The following is a 24,916-nucleotide window of genomic DNA, read 5'->3' on the forward strand; positions in this document are numbered from 1 at the left end:
GGTACTGGAAAAAAAAAAAAAAAAAAAAAAAAAGGAGGGACTGGGACCTTGGGTTGCGCGGACAGAGGGGGGTGTTGGCAGGGGTGGGGTGGTGATCAGGCCAGGATTGGATGGCAGGGGCCACTGGGGGTAAGCAGACCAGTAAGGGGGGTCAGTTGGGTCAGTTGGAAGTGATCAGGTCAGCAGTGGGGGGGAAGGTGGGGGCGAGCAGGACAGTGGGGGGAGGGGCAGTTGGGAATGAGAAGACTGGCACTGGGGGCATTTGGGGATGAGCAGGCTGGCAGCGGGGGCAGATGTGGGTGAGCAGGCCAGCAGGCAGAGTGATTAGAGGCAATCAGGCAGGAAGGCAGGTGAGCAGCTAGAGCCAACGGTCCGGATTGTGAGAGGAATGTCTGACTGCTGGTTTAGGCCCAATCCCTGTAAACCAGCAGTAGGATATCCTTCAAAGGGTCCTAGATTGGAGAGAGTGCAGGCTGGGCTGAGGAACACCACCCCCTCCCCATGCACAAATTTCATGCTCCAGGCCACTAGTTGCTGAATAAAAAAAATTGTTAAAGGCATTTTGTCTACTGCCTTTTTACCAGTAGTTTATGGTAAACACTTTTTGTGTTTCCATTTGCTCTTGTAATGGTTGTTAATGGTCACAGGATAGACCATCCTGAAGAAGCCTGTGATTTACTAGATAATATTTTTTTTTCCAGATATTTAGGTTCTTTCCAGGTTTCTTTTTGTCCCTGTTATAATGCTCTTATCACAACTGTATGTACACTTTTATTTGTTTGCTTCTCTTGAATTATTCCCATAAATAGAATTATCACTACAAAGATTATGATCTTCTTATGGCTCTTTCATGCATCCCAATATTGCTTTGCAAAAGGAGTTTTGCTCAATGCTAACTTCTATTGGTCACACTTGCTAAATTGCAGCTCTGATAGTATTAGGGTCTTCCCCCATTTTTTCAAATTCAAATGATGTAAAACGATATACCAAAGTTGCTTTAATATGCCAGGACCGGTTTGGCTCAATGGATAGAGCATCGGCTTGGGGACTGAAGGGTCTCGGGTTCGATTCCGGTCAAGGGCATGTACCTTGGTTGCGGGCATATCCCCAGTAGGGGGTGTGCAAGAGGCAGCTGATGGATGACTCTCATCGATGTTTCTAACTATCTCTCTCCCTTCCTCTCTACAAAATCAATAAAATATATTTTTTAAAAAGTTGCTTTAATAATCATTCTTTTCATTTTATCTCCTCTGAGGAAATAAAATCTCTCCCATATGCTTTAATTTTATTCCTGATATGAATTGCTTACTCATATCCTTTTTCTATTTCTTTATTATGCTTGTTTTTCTTCTACATTTCAATGAAATGTTACCTCTTTTGTCAAAATGATACAAAGAATGTCTGTAGTCTATTAAATGTTGATATTTCCATTGTTTGAAGTCTTGTCATCTTGGCATTATCTGTTTTTTGTTTCCTTCCAGTTCCTCTGTATTTCAAAGCATGGATAAGTATTATCCATGGGCTGTAAAGGGATGTGGACTATTCATTACATGCTAGTTGCTTTAGAATTTGATTTTTAAATGAAATATTTAACTCTATTATCTATTCAGAATCTATCTTTCATATTTCTTATGGATCTTACTGAATGCTTTTCTGATTTGCTTTCCACATATCTGTGCTTGAAAATCTTGCCATTCCCCCATTATACTAAAAATCTGCGTTATTGTATGCTACATTTGAGGTTGGTTTATGAACTGCCTATACTGTGCTACATTCTTCTTTTTGAACCATTACCAGAATGAATTATTTTTGCTTCCTACTGTTTATATTTCCAGTTAATTTTATAGCAGGTTATTTCCAAAATACTCTCTTGGAATTTTTATTAAAACCACATTAAATCTATAAGTTAAATTTAGGAGAACAAGCATTTACAAACATTACTAGTATTCTCATTCTGTAACAATGAGAATGTAACCAAATCTAATTTCATTTTATAATGTAAAGGTTTGACATTTTACATTAAAGATTTAGTTCAGGCTCATTTTAAAGGTCTAGCTCATCATCTAAGTAAATTCCTAAAAAAAAAAAAATAATAATAAAAATAATAATAATATCTTGTAGCAATCATGAATGGAATCTTTCATTATGTTTTCTAACTGAAAATGCTGGGTTACTTTCTTTTTCCCCCCTTCTATTCAATGTTACTTGGCTGTGTTTTTTTGTTTGCTTGTTTGGGTTTTGTTTTTTTGGTGTGGTTTTTGTTGTTGTGTTGTTGTTTATTTTTTTTACTTAAATGGCATCATTCTCATTTACTTGTCACATGTGTCAAAGTAAACCTCTTAGGCAAATATACAGGGTCTCTAGCATGGATAGGGAATGTTATTCTGTGATAGCCTAACAGACTGGAACTGAAGTGGGGTTGGGAAGAAAAGAAAAATGCAAGCGCCTGTGCACACCCAGAAAATGTCATGCTGCCCAAGCCCCCCTGGGGAGGCATGATACATTCAGCAAGGGGCCTTCTAGAACCTGGGACCTCCAAAGTGGAATTTTGGGTTTCTGACTACAAGAGAAGGCAGTTTAGAGATCTAACAGTCTTGAAACATTCATGAGTGTATGCATGGAGAGAAGCAGAGTTCTCCCTCCTCTTTGTTGCTATTGTATAATAGGCTCATCTTACCAGGAGGCAGTGTCCTCCAGGCATCACCAAAAGAAATGTCAGTGATGGAATGAATTTTGAAATTACTAGTGAGATGATTGAATTAATGATCTAGTTGAACATTTTTCCTCTGGACATGGCAGCAGGGTACTTCACCAGCTTTGCCCTGCCCCCATTCTTTGAGGTGGGACTACAAGTTCTCCTCCTGCCAGTGGCTGCAGCCAATCTTGCTCCTGACAGAGACAGAACGGCCGTCCCATTAAAGTCTCCAGGTCTTGAGTCTGGATCCTCCTTGTGAATAGATCCATGCAGTCTTTGTTCCTAGAATGTTATTCCAGAATTAGCACTAAGTAGTGAAAAGAGTGAAATTTGTATCTAGACCCAAATTCAAATCCAAGCTCACAAGATGACTATGGGAGAGTTTCTCTTTTCCCATTTGTAAAAGGGATACAAAAAGACCAATTATTATTTATTCCTTCAGGGAAAATGAATATGAAATGTGAAAACGAGTGCCTCCTATTGCCAGGCACTGATAAAAGTGATGTTGATGTGGTTCATTAGGGAGGGCAGATACACATCCAAAATAACATATGAATTCATAGCGGCTAATTATAAATGCCATGAAAAGGAGTGATGAGAGAAGACTTCTCTAATGAGATGTCTGAGCACAGGACTGAAAGAAGGCTGGGAATGAGAATATTGAGGAAGAGCATTCCAGCCATGAGGAACACATGTGCAGGGCCTTCAGTGGAGCATGCCTGTGTAAGCAATAGAGGAACAACCATGTGACCGAAGCAGAGGGAGTGATGGGAAGCATGCCTAGTAGGTGAGGTAGTCAGAGAAGTGAAGGGAACCAGATCCAGTAGGATTGCAGGGACAGCCAGAAGGCCAGGCCCAGCCTATGGTCTGCTTATGTAGAGAATCTCTAGGTACAGGTGGCTTTTACATTTTGAAAAAATTTGTTTAAAATAAAGAAGACTATAAGAGGAACCATATGTATTCTGCCATGCCTGAAATACTTACTATCCAGTTTCTTCTTTTTTTCTTTTTCTTTCTTTTTTTATGTAAAATAAGATGACCTATTGTAGGTATTATTTTTTAATTAAATGTATTGGGGTGACATTGGTTATTAAGAATGTATGGGTTTAAAGTGTACAATTCTATGGCACATTATCTGTACATTGTACTGTGTGTTCACCACCCAAAGTCAAATCATCTTGTCACCATATATTAAATTCCCTTTTACCTTTACTGTTCTCTCATACACACACATTTCCTCTCTCTGGTAACCACCATACTGTTGTCTCTGTCTATGAGTTTTTGTTTGTTTTTCTTGTTTGTTTGTTCATTTGTTGCTTTCACTTTTATATCCCACTTATGAGTGAAATCATATGATCTTTAACGTTGTCTGAATTAGCATGATATTCTCCAGACCCATTCATGCATTCACAAATGACATTATTTCTACTTTTCTTAGGGCTGAGTAGTGTTCCATTTGTGCCACATCTTTATACAATCCCCTATCACAGGACACTGGTTGTTTCCATGTCTTGACCACCATAAATAATGCTACAGTGAATATGTGGTGCATATACAATATCTTAGCAAAGAATTTTTTCAAATTTTGGGGTAGATACTCAGAAGAGGGATTGTTCCATCATATTGTAACTTGATTCTTAATTTTTAAGGAACCTCTGTAGTATTTACCATAGTGGCTGTACCAGTTATGTTCCCACCTCTTTCTTCACAACCTCTCCAACAATTGTTATTCGTCTTATTGATAATAGCCATTCTAACAAGTGTGAGGTGGTATCTTATTCTAGTTTTGATTTACATTTCCTTAATAGCTAGTGAGGTTACACATCTTTTCATGTATCTGTTGGCCATTTCTCTATCTTCTTGGGAGCCAAAAACATACAATGGAGAAAAGAAAGCCTCTTCAATTAATGGTTCTGGGAAAATTTAGAAAACCACACACAAAAGAATGAAACTAGACTACTGTTCCTAATTTTTGTACAAAACTTAACTCAAAATAGATCATAGACCTGATACTATCTGGTGTTTTACAGAGAATATTTGCCAACTCCTGATCCAGTGCCCTGGAGGCTATGGTGAAAGGAAGTTGGAGGTTGCGGGTTGGGGATGGAGGGTTGAACAAGAAAGTAACAATGTGATCAATGGTCTTTAAAGGATGCTCTGACTGCCTGCCATTTTAACTCAGAATATAGAAGGGAGATTACAGCAGGAAGCAGTGTTAGGAGCCCTGATGATGGTCCAGGTGAGAGAGGCAGCAGTGGACTCGTCTGGTAGCAGTGGGGTGGTTGGATACAAAATCTCTTTTGAAGGTAGCATCACAGCAGCTTCTGAATGACTGTGGAGTATGATGTGAGCAAGAAAGGAGTAAAGAATGACTCCAAGATTTTTCATCTCTATTCTCTCCTTATGCTCTCATGGAAACTGAATGAGTAAATGATCTTTTCTGCCCCTAGGGTTTAACACCCGAGTTTTTTCACCATTTCACAGTAAGGGTTCTCTCCTTAAGGTACAGTTTTGATGGTGACACTGACCATTGTCCCCTCGGCTATTGAACAGTTGTCATAGCCCACTCAGCATTTGTGTCCTGACTCATTTTCAGCTGTTTTCTTCCATTTACCACAACACTGATCACTGAAACAAATGGCTGCTTGTCCCCATGTACACTTCATACTTTCCACCTCCAGGTCTTCACCCATGTGGGTTCCTCTTTCTTACCATTGTTACATGTCTACAGTCCTATCAGGATGTTATGGTCTACCTTTTCCATAAAGCTATTCCTTAATACCCTCTTTACCCTCCTGGTCTGTCCCAATGCTCTGTGTCTTTAATTCTTTTAACAGACATGTTGTTTCTGTTCATAACAATGTTTTTATGCAGTCTTATCTCCCCTACCAGACTATACAGAAGGAGACAATGGAGCATATGGCTAAATTCCTGGTCTTTGTTAAATCCTAGTCCTGCGCTTGGAACCTGTACAACTTTAAGTAAATTACTTCATTTCTTTAAGCCTCAGTTTGTGTTGCTGTAAAATGGAGATAATTACCATAGTTACTTCACAGCACTAATTAAAAAGATAAAATGAGTTGATTCATGTACAACACTTGGTATAATTCTGTGCCTGCTGTATAATTAGGGCTCATTTAATTCCAGCAATGATGCGAATTCCCCTTCATTGTGGAGCTGCGGAAGTATTTTGTATCCTATTTTCCCGGTGCTTTGTACACCCATTTGTACACAGTAGGCTAATGAATATGTTATGAAAAGCCAGGAGAAATGAGCTCAAGTTCTGGAGTTAACTTTGAGTGCGGTTCCCACCATGCCCATCTGTATGACATGCGCCAAGATGCCCTCTTTGAGCTTCAGTTTCCTTGCATGTGAAGTGGGAAACCATTTCTAACTGGGAGCGTTATGAGAATGAGCTGTGATGGTACATACAGCACCTGGGCATAGTGTGTGCCCAACAGTAGTTTCCACGAGAAAGAGGAAGAGGAGGAAGAAGAGGAGGAGGAAGAGGAGGAGGAGGAGGAGGAGGAGGAGGAGGAGGAGGAGGAGGAGGAGGAGGAGGAGGAGGGTCAAAGTTCCTGCCTGGAAAACCCCTCCACTTCTAGCATGAAGCTTGGTCTTTCCTTAAAGCAGTGGTTCTCAGTGTGGTCACCAGACCAGCAACATCAGTGTCCTGCCCCCTGCAACGAATTATAAATGCAGGTTCTCAGGCCCCACCCCAGGCCTGATGACATGAACATTGTGGAATTCGGTCAGAGGCCTCTGCTTTAACCAGTGATGTGCACCTCTGGCTGATAAATGTCGCCCCAAAAGAGGGAGGAGCTGGGCTGGGAGGACACTCCAGGACTGTACTGTCCCCTTCAATCCCAGTAGGGGAGTGATGTCTCTCTAGTGTCTTTTCTCTTGTCACCATAATAAAGGACATGAGGGCCAGAGAAGGGAGGAGCACAAGTTCTTTAGAACCACTTTTTGGGGTCAGCAACATTTGGCTCTTTACTTATGATTACTCACAGACTTGATAGAAATGAAAAGAAAGGTGTGACCATGGTCAGCACTAGGAAATGTGATTTAGTCTGTAGTTCAATTTGAAACATGGGACTCATTTGGGAGCATACACCTACAACATGAGCTATCATGACCTCTCAGTTAATGTGTGATAATACAGTGTACAGTGAAAATATCAGTTGGACTGCCAAGATGTAAAAATTTAATATGACTAATTTTAACAAAAGCTGTTAATACATATCTCTCTCTCAAAAATCTCTCTCTCAAAAGCTGTTAATACATTTGTAAATATAGCAGCTAAGGTTATTTCAAATGATTTCAAGCAACTTGGAAATATTGTGAAGAAGAACATTTAATTCCTCCACAATATTAAAGTCTTAAATAGCTCCATAGCCACAGTTATGTATAGTTATATAACTATATAAAGTTGTAACTGTGTATATATATCTATATCTATAGAGAGAGAGTTACATATAGTTATCCACTTTTTTTAAACAAGATACTGTGTTTTTTTTCTTTAGGTTTATTGTATGACATGAAAAATCATCTCTTTGACAGAGTGATTCTGTTCATCCAAGTTGAGTTGAATTAAAATCACTCCAGGCTTTATTATCCAACCTCTGCCTTCTCTCCACACCCCCTGCTTTCCCCTATTGCTCATGGCTCTGATAGAGGGTAGATACAGGAGAGGTATAGCATCTCAGACCAGGCCCCTGGGCTGTGAGTCTGTAGCTTCTAATAAAATGTGCTGCATAAACGATGCCCTTGGCATATAGAAGGAAAATATAATTTCTCTATATGATTAATTTTAATCATAAGCATTGGATTCTCTTTTTGTGTGTATTTGGGGATGGGTGGGGGCGCTATGTGCAAATATTTACCCTAAAAGGGGTATGTAATCAAAATAATTTTATCATATCTGAGAATTTGATCATATCTGAGGGCAGGTTATCATAACAGAAAGATTTATGCAAAAGATTGAAAATGTTGATGCCAAAATATTCTAGAGTTTCTGTAGATTTCAGTTTTCCATGTTACCTGGGAATGATAGTTTTGTCTCATATCATGTACTCAGTTGAAATGGTTATATGTGGATCCGACTAAGGAAAAAGGTAGGAAGCAGCACAGTGGCTTTCTGGAGGGCTACCTCTTCTCACGTGCGTTCCTCTCCGACTGGGTGGGCTGCCACTGGGTGAACAGCCAAAGTGAAGTTGCCCGGTGAGGCAGCCAAGGTACCTCGATGGTCCCTCAACTGAAGGATCTATTTCTGCAGAATTTGCCTTTTTAAAGCCTTGATGCCCAAGCTATCTCTCGATGGTGAGATTTGGGTAAATAGGACGCTTTAAGTGAGTGGGCAAAAGGCACAAGAGCCATGAAGGGAAAAGATCACCAGTCACAGCATGTGCCCATCCACCTGTCCCAAGCTGCCTTTCTATGGTTAGCATATAGTTACATCATATTTGTTTCTCTCTCTCACTCTGAATGCTTCTGAGAAGTTTCAAAGGAAGGTAAGGAGTGCCTATCTCATTGCCATGCTGCTCCTGTAGAACAGCCCTGCGTCTCTGCTGATACCAGGCAGGGGCCTTATTGGAAAAGAGGTTTGGTCCGACACACCCGCTCCCAAGGATGTTGCATGACTGTGGTCATGAGTTTTCTTCCCCCACTCCTACCTCAACCCTGCCCGTAGGCTGTCCACTATCTTTTAGAATGAATTTCTTGGGAGCTTTGCAATGTGTCTTTTCCTTGTAGTTTGTCTTATAGGATTCTTGTGCTGCTTTGCTTTGTGAGAGGCCACAAACTGGCCTGTGCTGACATTGTCCCTCTCCTTCCCTACCAGGCAGCACAAGGGGGTGGCCACAGGACCCTGCTCTATGGCCATGCGATTCTCCTGCGGCACTCTTTTAGCGGAATGGTAAGCACATCCGGGTGTTCACTTTTCACCATTCCAGGAGGAGGGAAAGATAAAGAGGGGGGAAGTACAGGAAACCAGCAAGTGTCTAGATCAAATTAACAGCAGAGGTAACATTGTTATCTTGGCATTTCCTTTGTATAACTTACCTCAATCTGCAATTCTATATTTCATTTGCATAATGTCTGACCCCACTCCATGAAGGAAAGGACCATGCCTTTATTTAATTAAACATAATCCCATCAAGTACAGTACTTCGACATACTAGATTCTCAGTAATGATTTGCTTCATTGATCAAATAAACTATGGGGTAACTGACTTCTCGAGTATATAAGGATAACCAGCACAGGGGGAAATCCACCAAATGAAATTTTCATGAAATCTTTCCTCTTTCACTAGCTAAAGGACATGGAATTATATCCATTGCCTCCAGTGCTGGAAGAGTTTGGAGGTATTATGTTAATCCAGAGGCAGGAGAAAGCTGACTAAGCTATAGCTAATTAGGAATCTAAACCCCAAATTAACCTGAATGGTGAAAATTATGTAACTTGAAAAACTTTTCCAAGTTTTAAATAAATTTGTAAATAACAGACAATGTATATCTTTGGAAGGGAGTTAAGGAGATTAGTGTGATCTCAATCAACTATAATCTGTGCCAACTTGAGTCACAATCACTCCTAGTCTCTGCCTGTAGCATCCTCACTAGCTATCTATGGAAGTAAGATTTGTCTTCTTTCTCTGTTCTAATGGAAACTGTTAAATTCATTCAAGACTTCACTCTTACACATTTACACCTGCAGCACACCGCAAAGTTCATCTCAATGCTTAAACTATAAGATTGGCAGCGGGAGCAGCAGCTGCCTCTTAAATAATGCATTCATTACAGCATTTCTTTCCCTGAGCATTGGTAAAAAGTTGACCTTTTCAGCTTGAACGTTCATCTGTTTCAGTCCTTCATGGCAAAGGACAGAAAACAAAAATGACCAAATGCAAGGCTGTCCAAACAGGAGATGGGGACATTTAGCGAGTGGGGAAACTGTATTCAGACTATCTCTAGGACTAAGAGGTGATCATTTTTCTTTCAGAACCTAGTGCTTATCTATAAGGGAAAATTAAACCTTAATACCTCTCTTTTTTCTGCCTGCACACAACAATCAAAACCTCAAACAGCACACTTTTCCCTGGCCTTAAAAACTCAGGCTAACATCGTGGTAGAGATATGCAGGCCCATGTTATTCACCATTAGATTTACTGCCCTTCCAAAAAGCCCCACTCACGGTTAATATAATCTCTACACTGCTCCTTCAGGAGCAGCTCTGAGGACAGGGCCTGTGAGACATGGATCTGCACAGTGCAGTCATTCCATCTTCTGGATGCAGAGAACTAGGAGTAGAACCCAGAAAGCATGTTTCAAGTGCATGTCTGCCTCCCAGGCTAATCCTAAGGTCAGCCTCTGGGCCTGTCAATAGAGGAGACGGGGAACAGGCCAGGGTTTTGTTTTCTTCATTTATCAAGTTACTTTTTAAATCATTGTTAAGTTTTGCATTCCCATGTATTTTTATAATTAGACATAATTTGAGATGTTTTAAAGGTCACAGAAAATTTGAAAAATGAAAAATAAATAGGAGTGGAGGAATCATCATAATCTGTGCCTCTGTCCAGGATAACTTCTACTGTCAGTTTGCATCATTTCCTTTAGTCTGGTTGCTAGGCATTTTAATTTTGCATATATATTAACCCTACAAATAGGCTGTTTTGTATTTGTTCCATGCTATTACACAATCTTGATAAAAGCACTTAATGGTAACATAATAGACCATAAAAAGGAAGTACCAAATTTGATCAATCTTTTTATTATTGTTGGTCATTTATGTTCCATTTATATTGTTTCCAGTTTAAAGGTTTCTCAGAGTGTCTTTGAACTAAAGTGTACCTAATATGTCAAACTTATCTCTATAATATATAGTCACATAAGCTAAGTCACAGGACCATCAGACAAGAATATCTTTGAGATTTTAAATATATTATAAAAGTATATTTCAATAGTATTATAATAATAAACAAGGGAAGCGCTTTTCACAGTAGCTCAATGTTGACATTGACAACTGGGAGCCAACTAGTGTTGAGATGCCAAGACCTGATAGAAGAGTATGATTTCACGAGCATCTGTCTTGTTTCACAGTATCTAACATGTTTGACTACATCAAGATCCCAGACAGATAAACTTGCCTTTGATGTAGGCCTGCGGGAACATGCCACAGGTAAGTCCACATTCCCAGATCTCCTGCTCAGTGGGATCTCAGGAAGGATATAGAATATGTTATTCACTGTGATTTCAAACCAACTAACCACTGAGGTCAAGAAATAGGTCTGATAAAATTTTGGAGAATGAATGATGGAAACATAGGAACTAAGACTAAGAGAAAACAATGCTTTAAGCACCGCCTGTAGGACTCAAAGAAAACAGTTTTATAGGGTTAAGTACTGAAAATAAACGGTGAAGTTATTCCTGATAAAAACCAATGGTAATAACTGCTAAAAACACAAATAGCACAATAAGGGCTTCAGTAATGTAGTGGAGGATGCAGATCAAAGGAGTAGTCCCATTTTATTCTACTGTGAACCAGCCATTTCTAAAGAAATATTCACAAATGTTAGTGGCATGGCCATCATGGTTTTTAGCATTCCAATGAATCAACTTCATTATCATTTACTTATATTTTCTTTAAATTTACCTACCTTTATACATAAAGTTTTACAACTGCTTGCCATAAAGATGAATATAATGAAAAGAAACTCATGTCATTAAATCATTGAAGCATGGTTGTCAAATATTATAAAAGTGTTCATGATACTAGTATAGAAGCTCCAAATTTAAACCTTCTTCTTTTTTAAATAGAAGGTATAAAGGAGTAATAAAAATAGTATAAAGTTCTCACTATATGATTAAATGTTGCTTAATTGTTTTTTACCACCAGCAATATACATCATATGCTTATTTTTAGTTTAGTCCCAATATTGATAGTCGAGAAAACTATAGTTATTTATTTATATTATAGTTATAGTATCAAAGAAAGGTCTGACTTGCTGTGGGTTATTCCAAAGACCAATGGAGCAGTGGATAGGAGTTGAAAGGAAGTATATTTCATATCAATGAAGGAAACCGCTTTCTAATACTACAGTTTCTCAGCAGAAGAGCAGCTTGCCTTGGGATGTAGAGTACTCCCTGTGGCTGGAAACATTCATGGGAAATCTGGGCATCTGCCAAGGGCATTCCATATAGAATTTCTGCTCAGTTTAGAAATTAGGCTATGTACCAATCCAGATTCTGCAGAAACTGACTCAGGCTATCTCAAGCAGAATGAGAATTTACTGAAATAATGTTGGGTAGAACCCACCTAAAGCTGAAGCCCCAGTCTTGGAAAGGGAGCAGGAACAAAGAGACCAGGGAAGAGAAAACAGCGTAGGTCCCATGGCAGAAAGAGTCTTCCTGGATGCAGTCTTTGACATCATAGCATTTTGCCCAAAAGAAGAGGAAGAGATCATTGTTAGGTAGCTAAACAACAAAAGATTATATGAATGTTCTAAAACTGTCAGTTCAGAAGGAAATGATGCAGATTATCTTATTTTGCAAATGATGTAGACAAAAACTCTGGAGTTTAAACCATATGTACCTGCTGTTCCTACATTAGACACAGTGGTGTCTCAGAATCCCTGAGGAGAAACCCTTTCTCTCTTCCTATTTGTACAAAGTAGAAGATGGCCTTACCTCAGCTCGATATATTTTCCCCCTAAAATAAGAATATATTGATATTTGAATTTGATTTAAGGTTGCTTTGTTTTCAGCTAACGTGTTATTCTTAAAATACACTTTCCTCTAAGTTGCTGTCAACATTTTCTGAAAATTATAAATTGAGTGAAGTACCACATTCTGAATGGAAGTTGGCATTTAATATAAGCCAGCTGTCAGTCTTGGAGAACAGGTAATCAGAAAAGTTATGAGGTCACTCTATTTATATCAATTAAATGACTTTAGACATTTTGAGATTTGGGAAGAAAGTGAGAAAAAACACTTTCTATTCATGTGTTTAGGAAATCTTTTTTTTTTAATATTAGAGCCTCCAATAAAAATAGAGGAATTTACCCTGTAAATTCCTAAAAACAGATATGATATGAAGTCTGCTGACAGATGAGCACATGAGCCAACCCACATTCAAGTTGGCTGATCAGAAGCTGAGTTTAGCAGAAGACAGGTGGAAAGGGGTTGACCAGGTGTTCACGAAAACCTAGAGCCTTTTAAAATAATTTGTTTTACTTCTCTCTCACAAATCCATTTCAAATTCATCCTTGAAGAAGGCCAGTTTAGTATTTGTGAGGGAGACAGAAAAAGGGATGCAGGGGGTTAAACGTTCCTTTAAAACTTTCAGCCAGTCCTCCTGTTTTCTATCCCATTTTCTACTTTTGTACAGCTTTCACAGTAACTGTTACCTCCAATTCTGGAGGCTTTCTGGGGAATATGCAACAGGAATGGTCTTATTTATTAAGATTGGTTTCCCACCCATTTTCTTCCCCCAAAGACTTGAGTCTTAGCTTTCTCTTTGCCAAACACCACCTACCTGCTTTCTTTGTATCAAAATGCCAATTTCTCTTCATTGGTGTCAACTTCACACCTATCTTAGTTCCTGTAGATCTAGGCCTTTTGAAAATCTCTCCTCAGTAGAAATACTGAAGTTTCAGTAAAATTTATAGAGGGATTGGGCAAAGATAAAAGTCTATAAGTGATCAGTCATCCAATGGAGTCAATTCTTAAAGCAGAGATTTGTAAGTGCCTGTGAAGAAAGCATTTGTCTATATGTATTAAAAGTATTGATACTCAGGCTCCTGTAGCTTCTGGCCTCCAAGACTCTTTCCCAACATTGTCTGTCTGTCTCTAGAGGAAATGAGAATGATAGACTTGGCAAAGGCAGACATTGAGTTAACTGGAATGCTTATAGGTAAATAGAAATTGAGGTCTGAAGTGGAGGGGAGAGGGAGAGATTGTGTTTGAGGGATTATCATCAGGAGAAAACAGAGTGAAGGACAGAATTAGAGACAATGGCTTCTATGAAGCAATGACTAACTCAAGGAGTCTCTATGTAGGAGAAGCCTGTTGGTGGACCATACATCCCGCTTCCAAACAGAGGTCTGAGGGAGAAAAAGTTCGAATTGGAGATGACCTTATCCTCGTCAGCGTATCCTCTGAAAGATACCTTGTAAGTACCTCCTAACATAGACATCTTTATTCTCAGAATATTTTCCTTTAGGAACGGTTGGTCAAGAAGAACAAAGCCACAGCAGGGTTACATGGGATCAGACAGGCTCCTTTACCTAATGTACTTGAGAGGTGATTAAACCCTCTCCCCTGCCAGGTTGTCTAGGGACCTGGAATTTAACTGTGAGTTATCCTTTCAGCATAAGGTAGTGACCAGCAAACTCTGCTAAATTGCCCCAGGCACCTCCAGAGACAGCCAACTCTTTAGTTGCCATCACTGTGAATTTATCACCTTGCTTAGCTCTCATCCAGTGAAAAACAAGACTGAAAGAATGGGATATAGGGAAATAAGATTATCTTGGAGACAGAAAGAGAATTTAAAATGTTTCAGCATGTGAGATATCATAATTTGGAAGATGCAGGTGAGATTTTACACGTGGGAATAGGTAATAGACAAGCATCATTGACATCAAACCCATGGCTGGTGGGGAGGAGGGGTGCATGTGTGGAATATGTGAAGATCAGAGAAATGCCAGATATAAATTTTTAAGCTTCTTAATGCCAATCCTATTAGCAGATTTTACATTGCCTAGACCCATGGTTGGCAAACTGCAGTTCTTGAACCAAATGCGGCTGTTTGGCTCCTTGAGTGTGGTTCTTCCACAAAATACCACGGTCTGGGTGAGTCTATTTTGAAGAAGTGGCATTAGAAGAAGTTTAAGTTTAAAAAATGTGGCTCTCAAAAGAAATTTCAATCTTTGTACTGTTGAAATTTGGCTCTGTTGACTAATGAGTTTGCCAACCACTGGCCTAGACCAAAGACTGGAGTAATTTTTCCCATTTGTGAGTTCCTGTATCCTACCAAGAATAAACATTTTATAAATTCCTATTGAATCAGGGATCCAGCTACAGGGATGAAGTCAACATTTGTCACCTCTGTAGCTAAATGTTCCTTCTTCCCTGAATAAAGTGTCCCATTTTGAAGCCACTTCTAGATTGGGAAGGAAATCTTTCACAGCTATGTAGAAAGAGTCAGATGACACCAAGGCTGTTCAATCCTTGAAATTCCAGGTGAGTGGCTTCTGTCAGGACTGGCCAAGTGATTTAAAGGCTGTCTCATCTTTGTTTCTGCCACAGCACCTCTCCATATCCAATGCTAACATACAAGTGGATGCCTCCTTCATGCAAACACTCTGGAATGTACATCCTACGTGCTCAGGAAGTAGCATCGAAGAAGGTGTGCTTTTTATATGCATGCAGCCCTCCACCTGCCAATCTGTCCTGTGTTGTCTATATTGACATTTTCTGCTGCTTCCCAGCTCCCGCGTGAATGTCTTGACTCACAGTGAGCATGATTTAGTTCACCTGAATTCCCTTCTCTGATGTTGGTGTGGATTATTTTCTGTCCTGATTTCTGATGACCTGAGCATTCCTGGAACTATTTTTAATCCTTTGGAATTACTTATACCTAATATTTTAGCACTAGATGCATTTTGGACTTGGATATGCACCTTCCTTCACCAACTGACTTTTCATTTTTATTTATGAGTATAGTTACAAGTGAATAGACTAAGCAACTTCAATTTTAGAGGAGGTTATTTGCCAAGAAGGTGGTGGTGTTAAAATTTCTTCCCAATGCATCTCTCCATACAGGTGGGAGAAGGACTTTCTCTCTGAGAAAAGTATGTTTGGCCATTTGTTCCACTTGTATTTATGGAAGGCTATTTAACAATAACAAATGAAATATTCTCAGTATTGTATTTTTCCTTGGAAGTAAGATCATCAAAGTCTATTCAACATACCCTATTTCTTGGAGCCAGGCAAACTCAATGCACCTTCTAAGCTATGTAATAAATATACTGGCCTTACCTTATTCACGAGTAGTATCATATTTGGGCAAAATAATCAAATGTCAATGACCTGTAGGTTATCACATTACATTGTAACACTGCAGAGCAACATCATTTTTAAAAAATACTCATATCACAGACTTTAACCCTGTTTTTAATCCTGAGCCCAGTAGTTTCAAATTTGGAATGCCCTGCTGTGACATGATGTTTGACAGTGGTAAGCTGAGAGTGGCAAGGTGATGCCCCAGTTTTAGATGGCATCACAGCTAAGCTGACTAATCAGTAAACAACAGACTTTTACCTCTTTCGGTGACTTGCACCAGGCTTTAAAAAGGCTGGGTATGTTTATCCCCCTTGTTTTATGTGAAAATTAACCCACCACCCTATGTTAATTGTCAGTCATTCCCTTTCTATGAGGAATTAAGAAACTGGGTTTAAATCTTTCCCAAGGAAGTTTTGACTGAATCTTCTCCATGTTAAATTTTCCATGGTTACTGTAGGAATAAAATTATTTTCCATGCCCAACAGAGGGCTTGTGGATATTACTTAAAAAGTATTTGCAAATCATGTCAGAAAGGTCCTTATAGAAGTATTGAGTGCCCGAGGGTAACTCATCACATGTCATCTGGGCCTGCAGACAATTGCCTGTCAGCATCCACTGGTGAAAAACACACTCCAGCCCTTGAGAGTGTAAGTGACCCTCATCAGGACCCTTACTTCCTGCCTATCACCCTGCATCTTTCAATTAAGAAACATGATGTGCCAGCATTTGGCAGTTTTCTCCATGTGGATAGAATATTGATTGGAGGAGCCTGAGAACTATAAATGATTATCTCCAAGTAGGCCATGGTCTCACCATCATGAGACGACTATGGAGAATTTAATTAAGAGAATGATAATAAATGATTTTACTTTTCTAAATAAATTGGCTATTACGAATTCCCTTACAGTATATTATGAATTATCTTTTTTTGTAGTTATTTCCTCACCCAGGGCTATTTTTTCCATTGGCTTTTAGAGTGGAATAGAGAGAGGGGGGAGCATAATGGAGGGAGCGCAGGAGAGAGAAAGAGATGTGAAAGAGACTCATCAATTGGTTGCCTCCCATACACACCCTGACCAGGGCCAGAATCTAGCCTGTAGCCTTGACCAGGAATCAAACACATGACCCTAAAGCTGACACTGTAATCACTGAGCACCATGGGCCAGGCATGAATGATCTTAATGCCAAAAAAGATGCAACTGGAAATAGTACAATAAGTTAAAGAAAAACTGGAAAAATATGTTTGAATGTTTGGAAAGTTTAAGAAAACTTGCCTTGCCTGGATGGATAGAAAAATGAAAGGGAATATCAGCCTGTCCCTGCACAAGATACACAGCTAACACATTTCTCTTCTGGCATGACTTCTCATTTCTACTGTTTTCATGCAACACCCAAAATAGTTTGACCAGCTCCTAAAGTGATCTAAATATGTGGTTTTAAATCCTACTACAGACATTGAGCATATTAAGTTCATATATCTTCTGAGAATAGACTAGCCCAGAGAATTGTTTAACTCAGTGGGATAAAAAATGTCCATTTGTTTTTGCAAGGGGCTCAGACTGGAGCCCCTCTCTTGCTACTCTGTGCTGTGAACTAAGGCTCAGAATTTATTCAAAGACTAATTGGTCATCAGGTCCTTGAATCTCATTGTCTCCTCTCCATCTCTGAGCTCCATGGCTATTCAGATTCCTTTGGTAGGATTGGTGTCCAGGTTTGATCTGCATTTGTTAAATGCATTCCAAAGCTTGCTTCTCCTAAGACAACTTTTAATAACAGTTTGCTACCCTCTTCCCAGCACCTTCTTTCTTTCCCAGCAACCTGATTTGGATTTTTCCACAAAGCATACATAGTGAATTGTAAGGGCCCATCCGGGGTTTTGGTGTGGAATTGTTACAAGCAATTGGAAAATCCTTATCTCCTTAAGAGTAGCAACTCAACTTTCCTTTTGGTTTTTAATTATATGAATGGACATTATTTTCACCTTATCTTTTGAGGTTGGACTTGCTCATCCCTGAAGCCCTATTTAACTTTCAATGTCAGAATTGTTTTGACATCCTTGTCTTTTCTGCCTGAGGCCTGAATTCATGGAATCTGTAATTTCCCCAATACTTCTCACTTGGTGTTTTGAATAACTGACTCAGACTTGAACAAATTTACCCTTTTAAACATGGTGTTCTCTTTATTAAACGTGGCATCAGCTTATGGTAGAATATAATTCTCTTATAGGATACCTACTTGGTGGGCATGTAGTACGTCTTTTCCACGGTCATGATGAGTGTTTGACGATACTATCTACGGACCAGAATGATTCCCAGCACAGGTAGGCCAATAGCTTCCTCCTCCACCTCCTACCTCTTTCCAGTCTCAGATGACTCACACTGACCTCCATTTGGAGGTGGCCACAGATGAATTCTGTAAGTGGTGGTCAATAGCAAACCCCACGTCAACCATAGGACACAGTTTGTAAACAGAAATGGCAGGACACTAGAGCTGACTCACAGATACATAGGTACACTGCTCCTTCAGCAATTAGTTCTATGCTTCTCTACCTTTTCATTTTCTCTGGTTGCTCCTGTCACTAAGAGTTTCTGGAAGCATTCATTGTAGACTGAAGAATTCATTTTGGTATTGGAAATTTACCTGATTATTCTAGTAGGTCTGGCAACTAACACAAATTATCCACCTGGCTCTTCATAGGCAGATCATCACTATTATTCCCTTTTCATGAGCTAAGTAACTAAGGTGGAGTTTGGGGATTTCCTTTTACTTATTACAAAATAGGATTCAAGGAAACAAATGTCATATCCACCAGCAGCTGGATTTAGCACAGGGATGGTGCCAAGGGCAACATTGAGAGGGTGATGCTGAGGATGATGCTATCTTTGGTCCTCTAGTTGACCCCTCAGTGAACATATTTTAAAAATTCAAACCTAAAGATGAAATATATTAATTCAGGTCTTAAACTCATATAGAAGGGTGATTTAGTATTCTGTTTATCATCAGAGGAAAAGAGTATAAAGAGCTTGGCCCCTACAACTATAGAAATCTTATATACATTTATTTTTAAAAATCAAATCTCAAATCCAAATTAGACTGAATTTGGTACTGCATTGAGTCTGGTATCCTGGTGGTAATACATTCTTCGTTTGTGCACCATGCCTATGGGAACCATGTTAACTGTCTCTTTCTCTTTATTAGAAGCATGGACCACATCCACACAACTTAGAAATAATCTTAGTCAGGCTCCTACCTAAAGGTTGCACCCTGGCTGACAGGAGATGGGAGTCTAGAAGCTAGAGCTGCAGACTCTCCATCCAGGGCTCATTCCTTACTTGATATATTAAAGGACCATTGGGAGAAATGAGCTTGAACATATTGTTATACATCTTAGAAACCATCCACTGGCAATATGTATCCCTTATTGCAGGGGTCTTCAAACTACGGCCCGCGGGCCACATGCGGCTCGCAGAGGAGTCTGATCCGGCCCGCCAGGTTTTTTGGGCAGTGAGCGCAGCCGAGGTGTTACAATAGGAATTAGTAGTTCATATAGTCTGGCCCTCCAGCTCTCTGAGGGACCGTGATCTGGCCCCCACTTTAAAAAGTTTGAGAACCCCTGCCTTATTGTTTCGAGTCTTCTTCCTACTTGTTCTGTCCTCTGAATATCCCTTCTTGGGAACCAGATGTAACACAGGAGCTAGAACAGTGTCTAGGACACACAAAGCACAAACCGATCGCAAATGCCTGATTAATTCACTCACTGACTCCTGGCACTGGTCCAACGGTCAGGTCAGGCAAACTTGATTTCCCTTGGAATTCAGGACTCCATGCTCTGCACAATGTCATGTGATCTTATTTGGTTGCAATTTCTTTTCCCTATCTTTAAACAGTGAATTATGCAATAGCCCACGTATTGTCTCTTTAATATTTTATTCTGCTGCATCAGGGGAAAGTTTGCAGGTGGATAAAGAATTGAAGTTTTGTGGGTGAGTTTCACAGAGTTACATCTGAGATGGAATATCCTAGAGCTTTTTTCTCATACCTGTTCTTTTAAGAATAGGAATTTGGGGGAAAATGAAATACTAACTTTGCACATAGCCCTTTTACCCCACTCTACCCTCACCCCCATCCACACCCACACCTGTCATTGAGTTATAGCCATATTAGAAGCAGCCTGTGCAGAAACTATACTGCTTAGAGAAGCTTGTCATTTGGTGGGTACTCCAGTGAGGTGGTTAAACAAGATCCTGGCAACCAAGAAAGGCTGGCAGGTATTTGAAAGGAGGCACTGGGTAGAGTGAACCAGATGGAAAGGAATTCCCAAAGTGGGCACCTGAAGCAGACACTCATGCCTTGATTGAAATGAGAGTGAAGGCGGCCCTCCCTCGGCTGAGGATTCCATGAGATCTAATTTGTATTTTGGGTAAAAAAAAGAAATTCAGATGAAAATAAAAATGATACATCCATTTCTTTGTAGAAATATATGAAGGGGTTGAGACTAGAATTAATAATCAGTTTTGTTTTGTTGTTTTTTGTCCTGGAACCTGAATTTTTGTGTCAACTGGCCTCTTAATCAAAGTGGGATGCCTTGGTAGTATTTGATATCTAAGTAAGGTGAGTGAGAAGCCATATGGTTATCTTAGGTCATCACGTAAGTTTTCAGCACTGGCCAGGATGGCCAGGAAGTCTGAAATCTGGGAGAGCACAAAAGAATGGGGAACGGAGAACACACTAAAGACCCCATGCAAGTGATTGCACTGTAATAGGGCTGACTTTCAGGGGGAAGTAATTTCTGTTCCCTCTGAAGCCTGAGAGCAGAGTCAGGCTGGCGAGAGAGGCCGATTGTCCCAGGGTGCAAACCCAAAATCAATCTGGCTTTCTGAGCTCTGATCCTTGGCTCTGCCTGTGGCTTATCAAGCACCCTGGGGTAAGTCAAGTAAGCTATTGAAGTCAAAGCTAAGCTGTCAGCCAAGCTTTTAAAAGCACCTCAGCTTACCACCCACTCTATTCCCCACCCAACTGGGGTAATTGTTTTAGAAAATGGGAACAGGTTGTTTCAACCTCTGTAACCTTGAGAGAATAAATGGAACACATTGCCTGTATTTTCTCCGTGGGAAGGAGGAACCTTCCAGAATTCTTTAGAGGTCAGAAGGAGAGTGTTCTCTAATACTGCAACCTCAGGGGACCTGCTCCATGCTCTCCTACTTAGAGACCCTCCAGCCTTCACTGAGAGGGAGAAGCATCAGTGAAAATCCCAGCATGTTGTCTTGTGTGGCTGGGAGGTTAGTGCGGTATCATTACTATTCTAGGCATGGCACAGAGACACCTGGGGTGGTAGAGAAAAAAATAATGTAGGATTTCTTTCCTAATATTTACTATGTGTTTCCTGATAATGTGTTCATTTGAAAAGATTTTAGAATGACTTCTATCATCCTACCACCCAGAGTAGCCACTGTTAATATAGTTTTTGTATCCCCATATCATTAAAGGTATTTTTCTATGCGTGTACAAATATCTAAATTTAAACAAAATTTGGATTAACCCACAATGCATAGTATTTTGTACATCTGGGAGCATCTTTGGGCACACCTATAATAATAATAAAGGCATAATATGCTAATTAGACTGGACAGCTGAAAGACCTTCCAGACATTATTCCGAACAAAGCCACAGCAGCGGGGGTCCAAGGCAGAGGCAATTAGGGGTAATCAGGCAGGCAGAGATGGTTAGGAGCAATAAGGCAGGCAGGCAGAGTGGTTAGAGGCAAGCAATCAAGCAGGCAGGCATGCAGGCAAGTGGTTAGGAGTCAGCGGTCCCCAATGGCAAGAGAGATGCCCAACTTCAGGTTTAGGCCCAATCCCTGCCTAAACTGGCAGTCAGACATACCCCAAGGGGTCCCAGATTGCAAGAGGGTGCAGGTGGATTGAAGGATACCCCCATGCACAAATTTTGTACACTGGGCCTCTAGTTGATTAATAAAAAACATTAAGTTCTCACAACTGTTCTGTGACTTAAGTGTCCTCATTAGACTTTACAGATGAGAAAAACAGTGCACTGAGAGCTGAAGGGACTTGATTGAGGTCACACAGCTGACAGACTCAAACTCAGGTCACCTGACTCCCAAGCCCTGTATTTTAACTATCTCGTAATTATGCTGCTATGTTAGAGAAAAATTTTCTCTTTGCCTCTATTGATTACCTATTCTCAAAAACTGCTAGTTTCTTCAGAGACTTGAGAGATCCAGTTGATGTATACAGATCCTTTATGGTAGAAAAAGGACTTAACTTGGTAAACTTAAGTGCAGTTAAGTGATCAGTCTTAATCTAAGGTAATGAGATTCTCAAAATGTGTCTGGATTTAGAATTCCAGGTAATTCAGGAAAAAATAGAATAGTTTATTTAATTCTCCATAATCTGTGATACAGATAGGTTGGTCCCTATCATACAGAAAAGCAGACTTTGCTAATTATCAGATAAACATAAGGCAAACCCAGATGTCCTTATAGAATACCTGACCAATACTCCTCAAAACTGCTAGTCATGGAAAACAAGGAAAAACTAAGAAGTTATAACATGCCAGAGGAAATGGGAGAGACTGACAGCTAAATGCATTGTGGTGTCCTAGAACAAATCCTGAACAGACAAAAATTCAGTGGAGAGACTTGTGAAATCCAAATAAAGTTTTGAGTTTAGCTAGTGATGATGTACCAATGATGGTTTCTTCATTTTGACATGGTACCACTGTAATGTCAGATGATATCATTAGAGGAAACTGATGGAGACTATCTGGGAGATCTCTGTACTATATTTGCAACTTTTTGAAAATCTAAAATTATTCCAAAATAAACGTTTTATTTAAAAAACACATTACAAGCTTATCTTATTGCAGGAAATGAGACAACACAGTAATAAAATCATGAATAGTATAGCCACTGAGCATAAACTTTTGTTCCAAGCTTTCTTGAACAGTGGAAATGAATTCACACTATGTTGCATATATGTTTTAAAAGTGAAAATACATTTTAAAAAGATGTCAAACATCAAAGCACTTAACCTGAAAGAGCTGGAGCACTCAGTATCCAGTCTCATGTGACTGGGCTGTTTTGACTCGTGGTGTGGAAATGGAGACAATCCCTTCATTGTATACCTGATGGTCTGTGAGTGTCCAGGCTGTGTATATGGCAAGCTATTCCCTCGCCTTGAGCACTTTTTCCCTTCGTGAGAGGGAGATAGTGGGAAAGTGTGCCTCCCTTTGACTCTTGATTTTAGCTTTGCTGACTTAGAGAAACAGCAGTCTGAGCAACCACCGCAGGGAGCTGTCCCCTGCCCGGTGCTGATCGGTGTCACACAGGAACTAACCTCCAGCTCTGCTCACAGGAGGATATTCTATGAAGCAGGGGGAGCTGCGACTCGAGCCAGATCTCTGTGGAGAGTGGAACCCCTACGGATAAGGTAACAAGGGTCAGGGTGGTGCTGTTTTCAAGATTATTTCCTTCCTGGTACAGTCCATTCTCTTAAATATTTCATTAATCACCTGGCAGATTCTCAAGTTCTTGGCCCACATCTAAATCTAAAATGCCTGTAACTTGGTTTTTAAAGAATCACACACACACACACACACACACACACACACACACACACACACACACACAATTTCTAAGACCTCTGTTTTGATTAAGAAGCCAGCTGGCTCCTGCTGCCCTTGCGGTGCCTGGGTTACAGAACGCAAGCTCCAATGTGACTGCTGAGCCATCGGTGCCCTTCTCCCACTTGTTTTCTTAACCAGATTCTCTAGAATCCATGTAAGTCTTCCTCTCAGCATCTTTATTGTCTTCAGGGAAAGTTAGCTTTAAATAACAGTGCAGTGGTTGTGAAGGTGTGAGGTAGGGAAGACTAAAACATTATTGGAAACATAGCTGTGAAGAAGCAGTACTTACCAGAACTTGTCATGATCAGTGTTGTATGTGGATGGAAGGAATATGAGGCTGAGACTTTGGAGCCATGTGCTTGAGTGAAAATACCTGGACTACAAATGCTCAAGTAACAAAAGGGGATCCAGGTAAGCTCTGGATCTTTATTTTGCTGAGACTGCAAGTTAGGCTAGAGCTAAACTTCTTTGAATCAGAGAAGGGGATCAAGTGTTGCCATCTTGGTTTTCTTCTCTAGGTCTCTGCTCATTCTCCCCTGGACACATGTTCAAAGTAAAAGTCTCTCTCATAAAATGTTCTCAAAATAATCCACTAGGGATCAGAACAATATATTGTAATTTTTCTTACACATACACACACACACACACACACACACACACACAGAGAGAGAGAGATTTTTACTGAAAAACTCTGGAGATGGCTAGTTTAAAGAATACTGGTTTTAAGGGGCACCTACTTATTATCTGTTTGAGGTATTTACATTGTTTTTCCAGCACTGTTCAAAGTTACAATCTTATTCCCAGGATATTAGCCTGTGATTCTTTTTTTTTTTTAATATATTTTTATTGGTTTTTTACAGAGAGGAAGAGAAGGGGATAGAGAGTTAGAAACATCGATGAGAGAGAGTTATCAATCAGCTGCCTCTTGCACACCCCCTACTGGAGATGTGCCCGCAACCAAGGTACATGCCCTTGACCAGAATCGAACCTGGGACCTTTCGGTCCACAGTCCGACGCTCCATCCACTGAGCCAAACCAGTCCGGCTAGCCCGTGATTCTTAGTTGGTGGACTGTTACAAAAAAAAAAATTAAATTTAAAAAAAGGTCAAACTAAGTATGTATATAGATTGCTAGTAACAGGTGTTTATTTCCCTACATCCTAAACATGAAGAATTTAAGCATGTTAACAATATAGTTTGGATTTGCTTATGCTCCAATGAGTCAGATAAAGAGAAGAGTTACTTTAAAATTTTGCATATGTATCTCTTAAATGTTTTATTCTAACTTAAAAGATAAATGTATTATAGAATATTCAGTGGGTAATTTATCCCTGGCAATTTTGTTTAGTGCCAAGCTTTTTTATGTAGGACCATTCTTATATCAATCATCCCACTTTACTTTTGTCCCATAGAATTTATTGCCTTCTAATATAACATAATATTAATTTATTTACCAGGCTTGTTTATTTTCTCCCTCTCTCTGGCAAGTGTACGCTGCACAAATAGTCCTGTTTCTCTG

General features: G+C 39.9%; 1 protein-coding gene across 3 annotated transcripts in view; it reads left to right on the forward strand.

Moving 5' to 3' along the window:
* The window catches only part of RYR3 (ryanodine receptor 3), a 508,007-nt gene that overhangs the window by 208,246 nt on the left and 274,845 nt on the right, over positions 1-24,916 (forward strand). For all 3 annotated transcript variants that reach the window (XM_084861661.1, XM_084861660.1, XM_084861662.1), the window contains exons 4-9: positions 8,538-8,612; positions 10,793-10,871; positions 13,750-13,862; positions 14,999-15,098; positions 17,981-18,074; positions 23,128-23,202. In XM_084861661.1, coding sequence (XP_084717787.1) covers positions 8,538-8,612; positions 10,793-10,871; positions 13,750-13,862; positions 14,999-15,098; positions 17,981-18,074; positions 23,128-23,202 — 536 coding nt within the window. The remainder of the gene's footprint in view (positions 1-8,537; positions 8,613-10,792; positions 10,872-13,749; positions 13,863-14,998; positions 15,099-17,980; positions 18,075-23,127; positions 23,203-24,916) is intronic.

Source organism: Pipistrellus hanaki (assembly GCF_964339955.1).
Source record: "Pipistrellus hanaki genome assembly, chromosome: 1".
Taxonomy (NCBI): domain Eukaryota; kingdom Metazoa; phylum Chordata; class Mammalia; order Chiroptera; family Vespertilionidae; genus Pipistrellus; species Pipistrellus hanaki.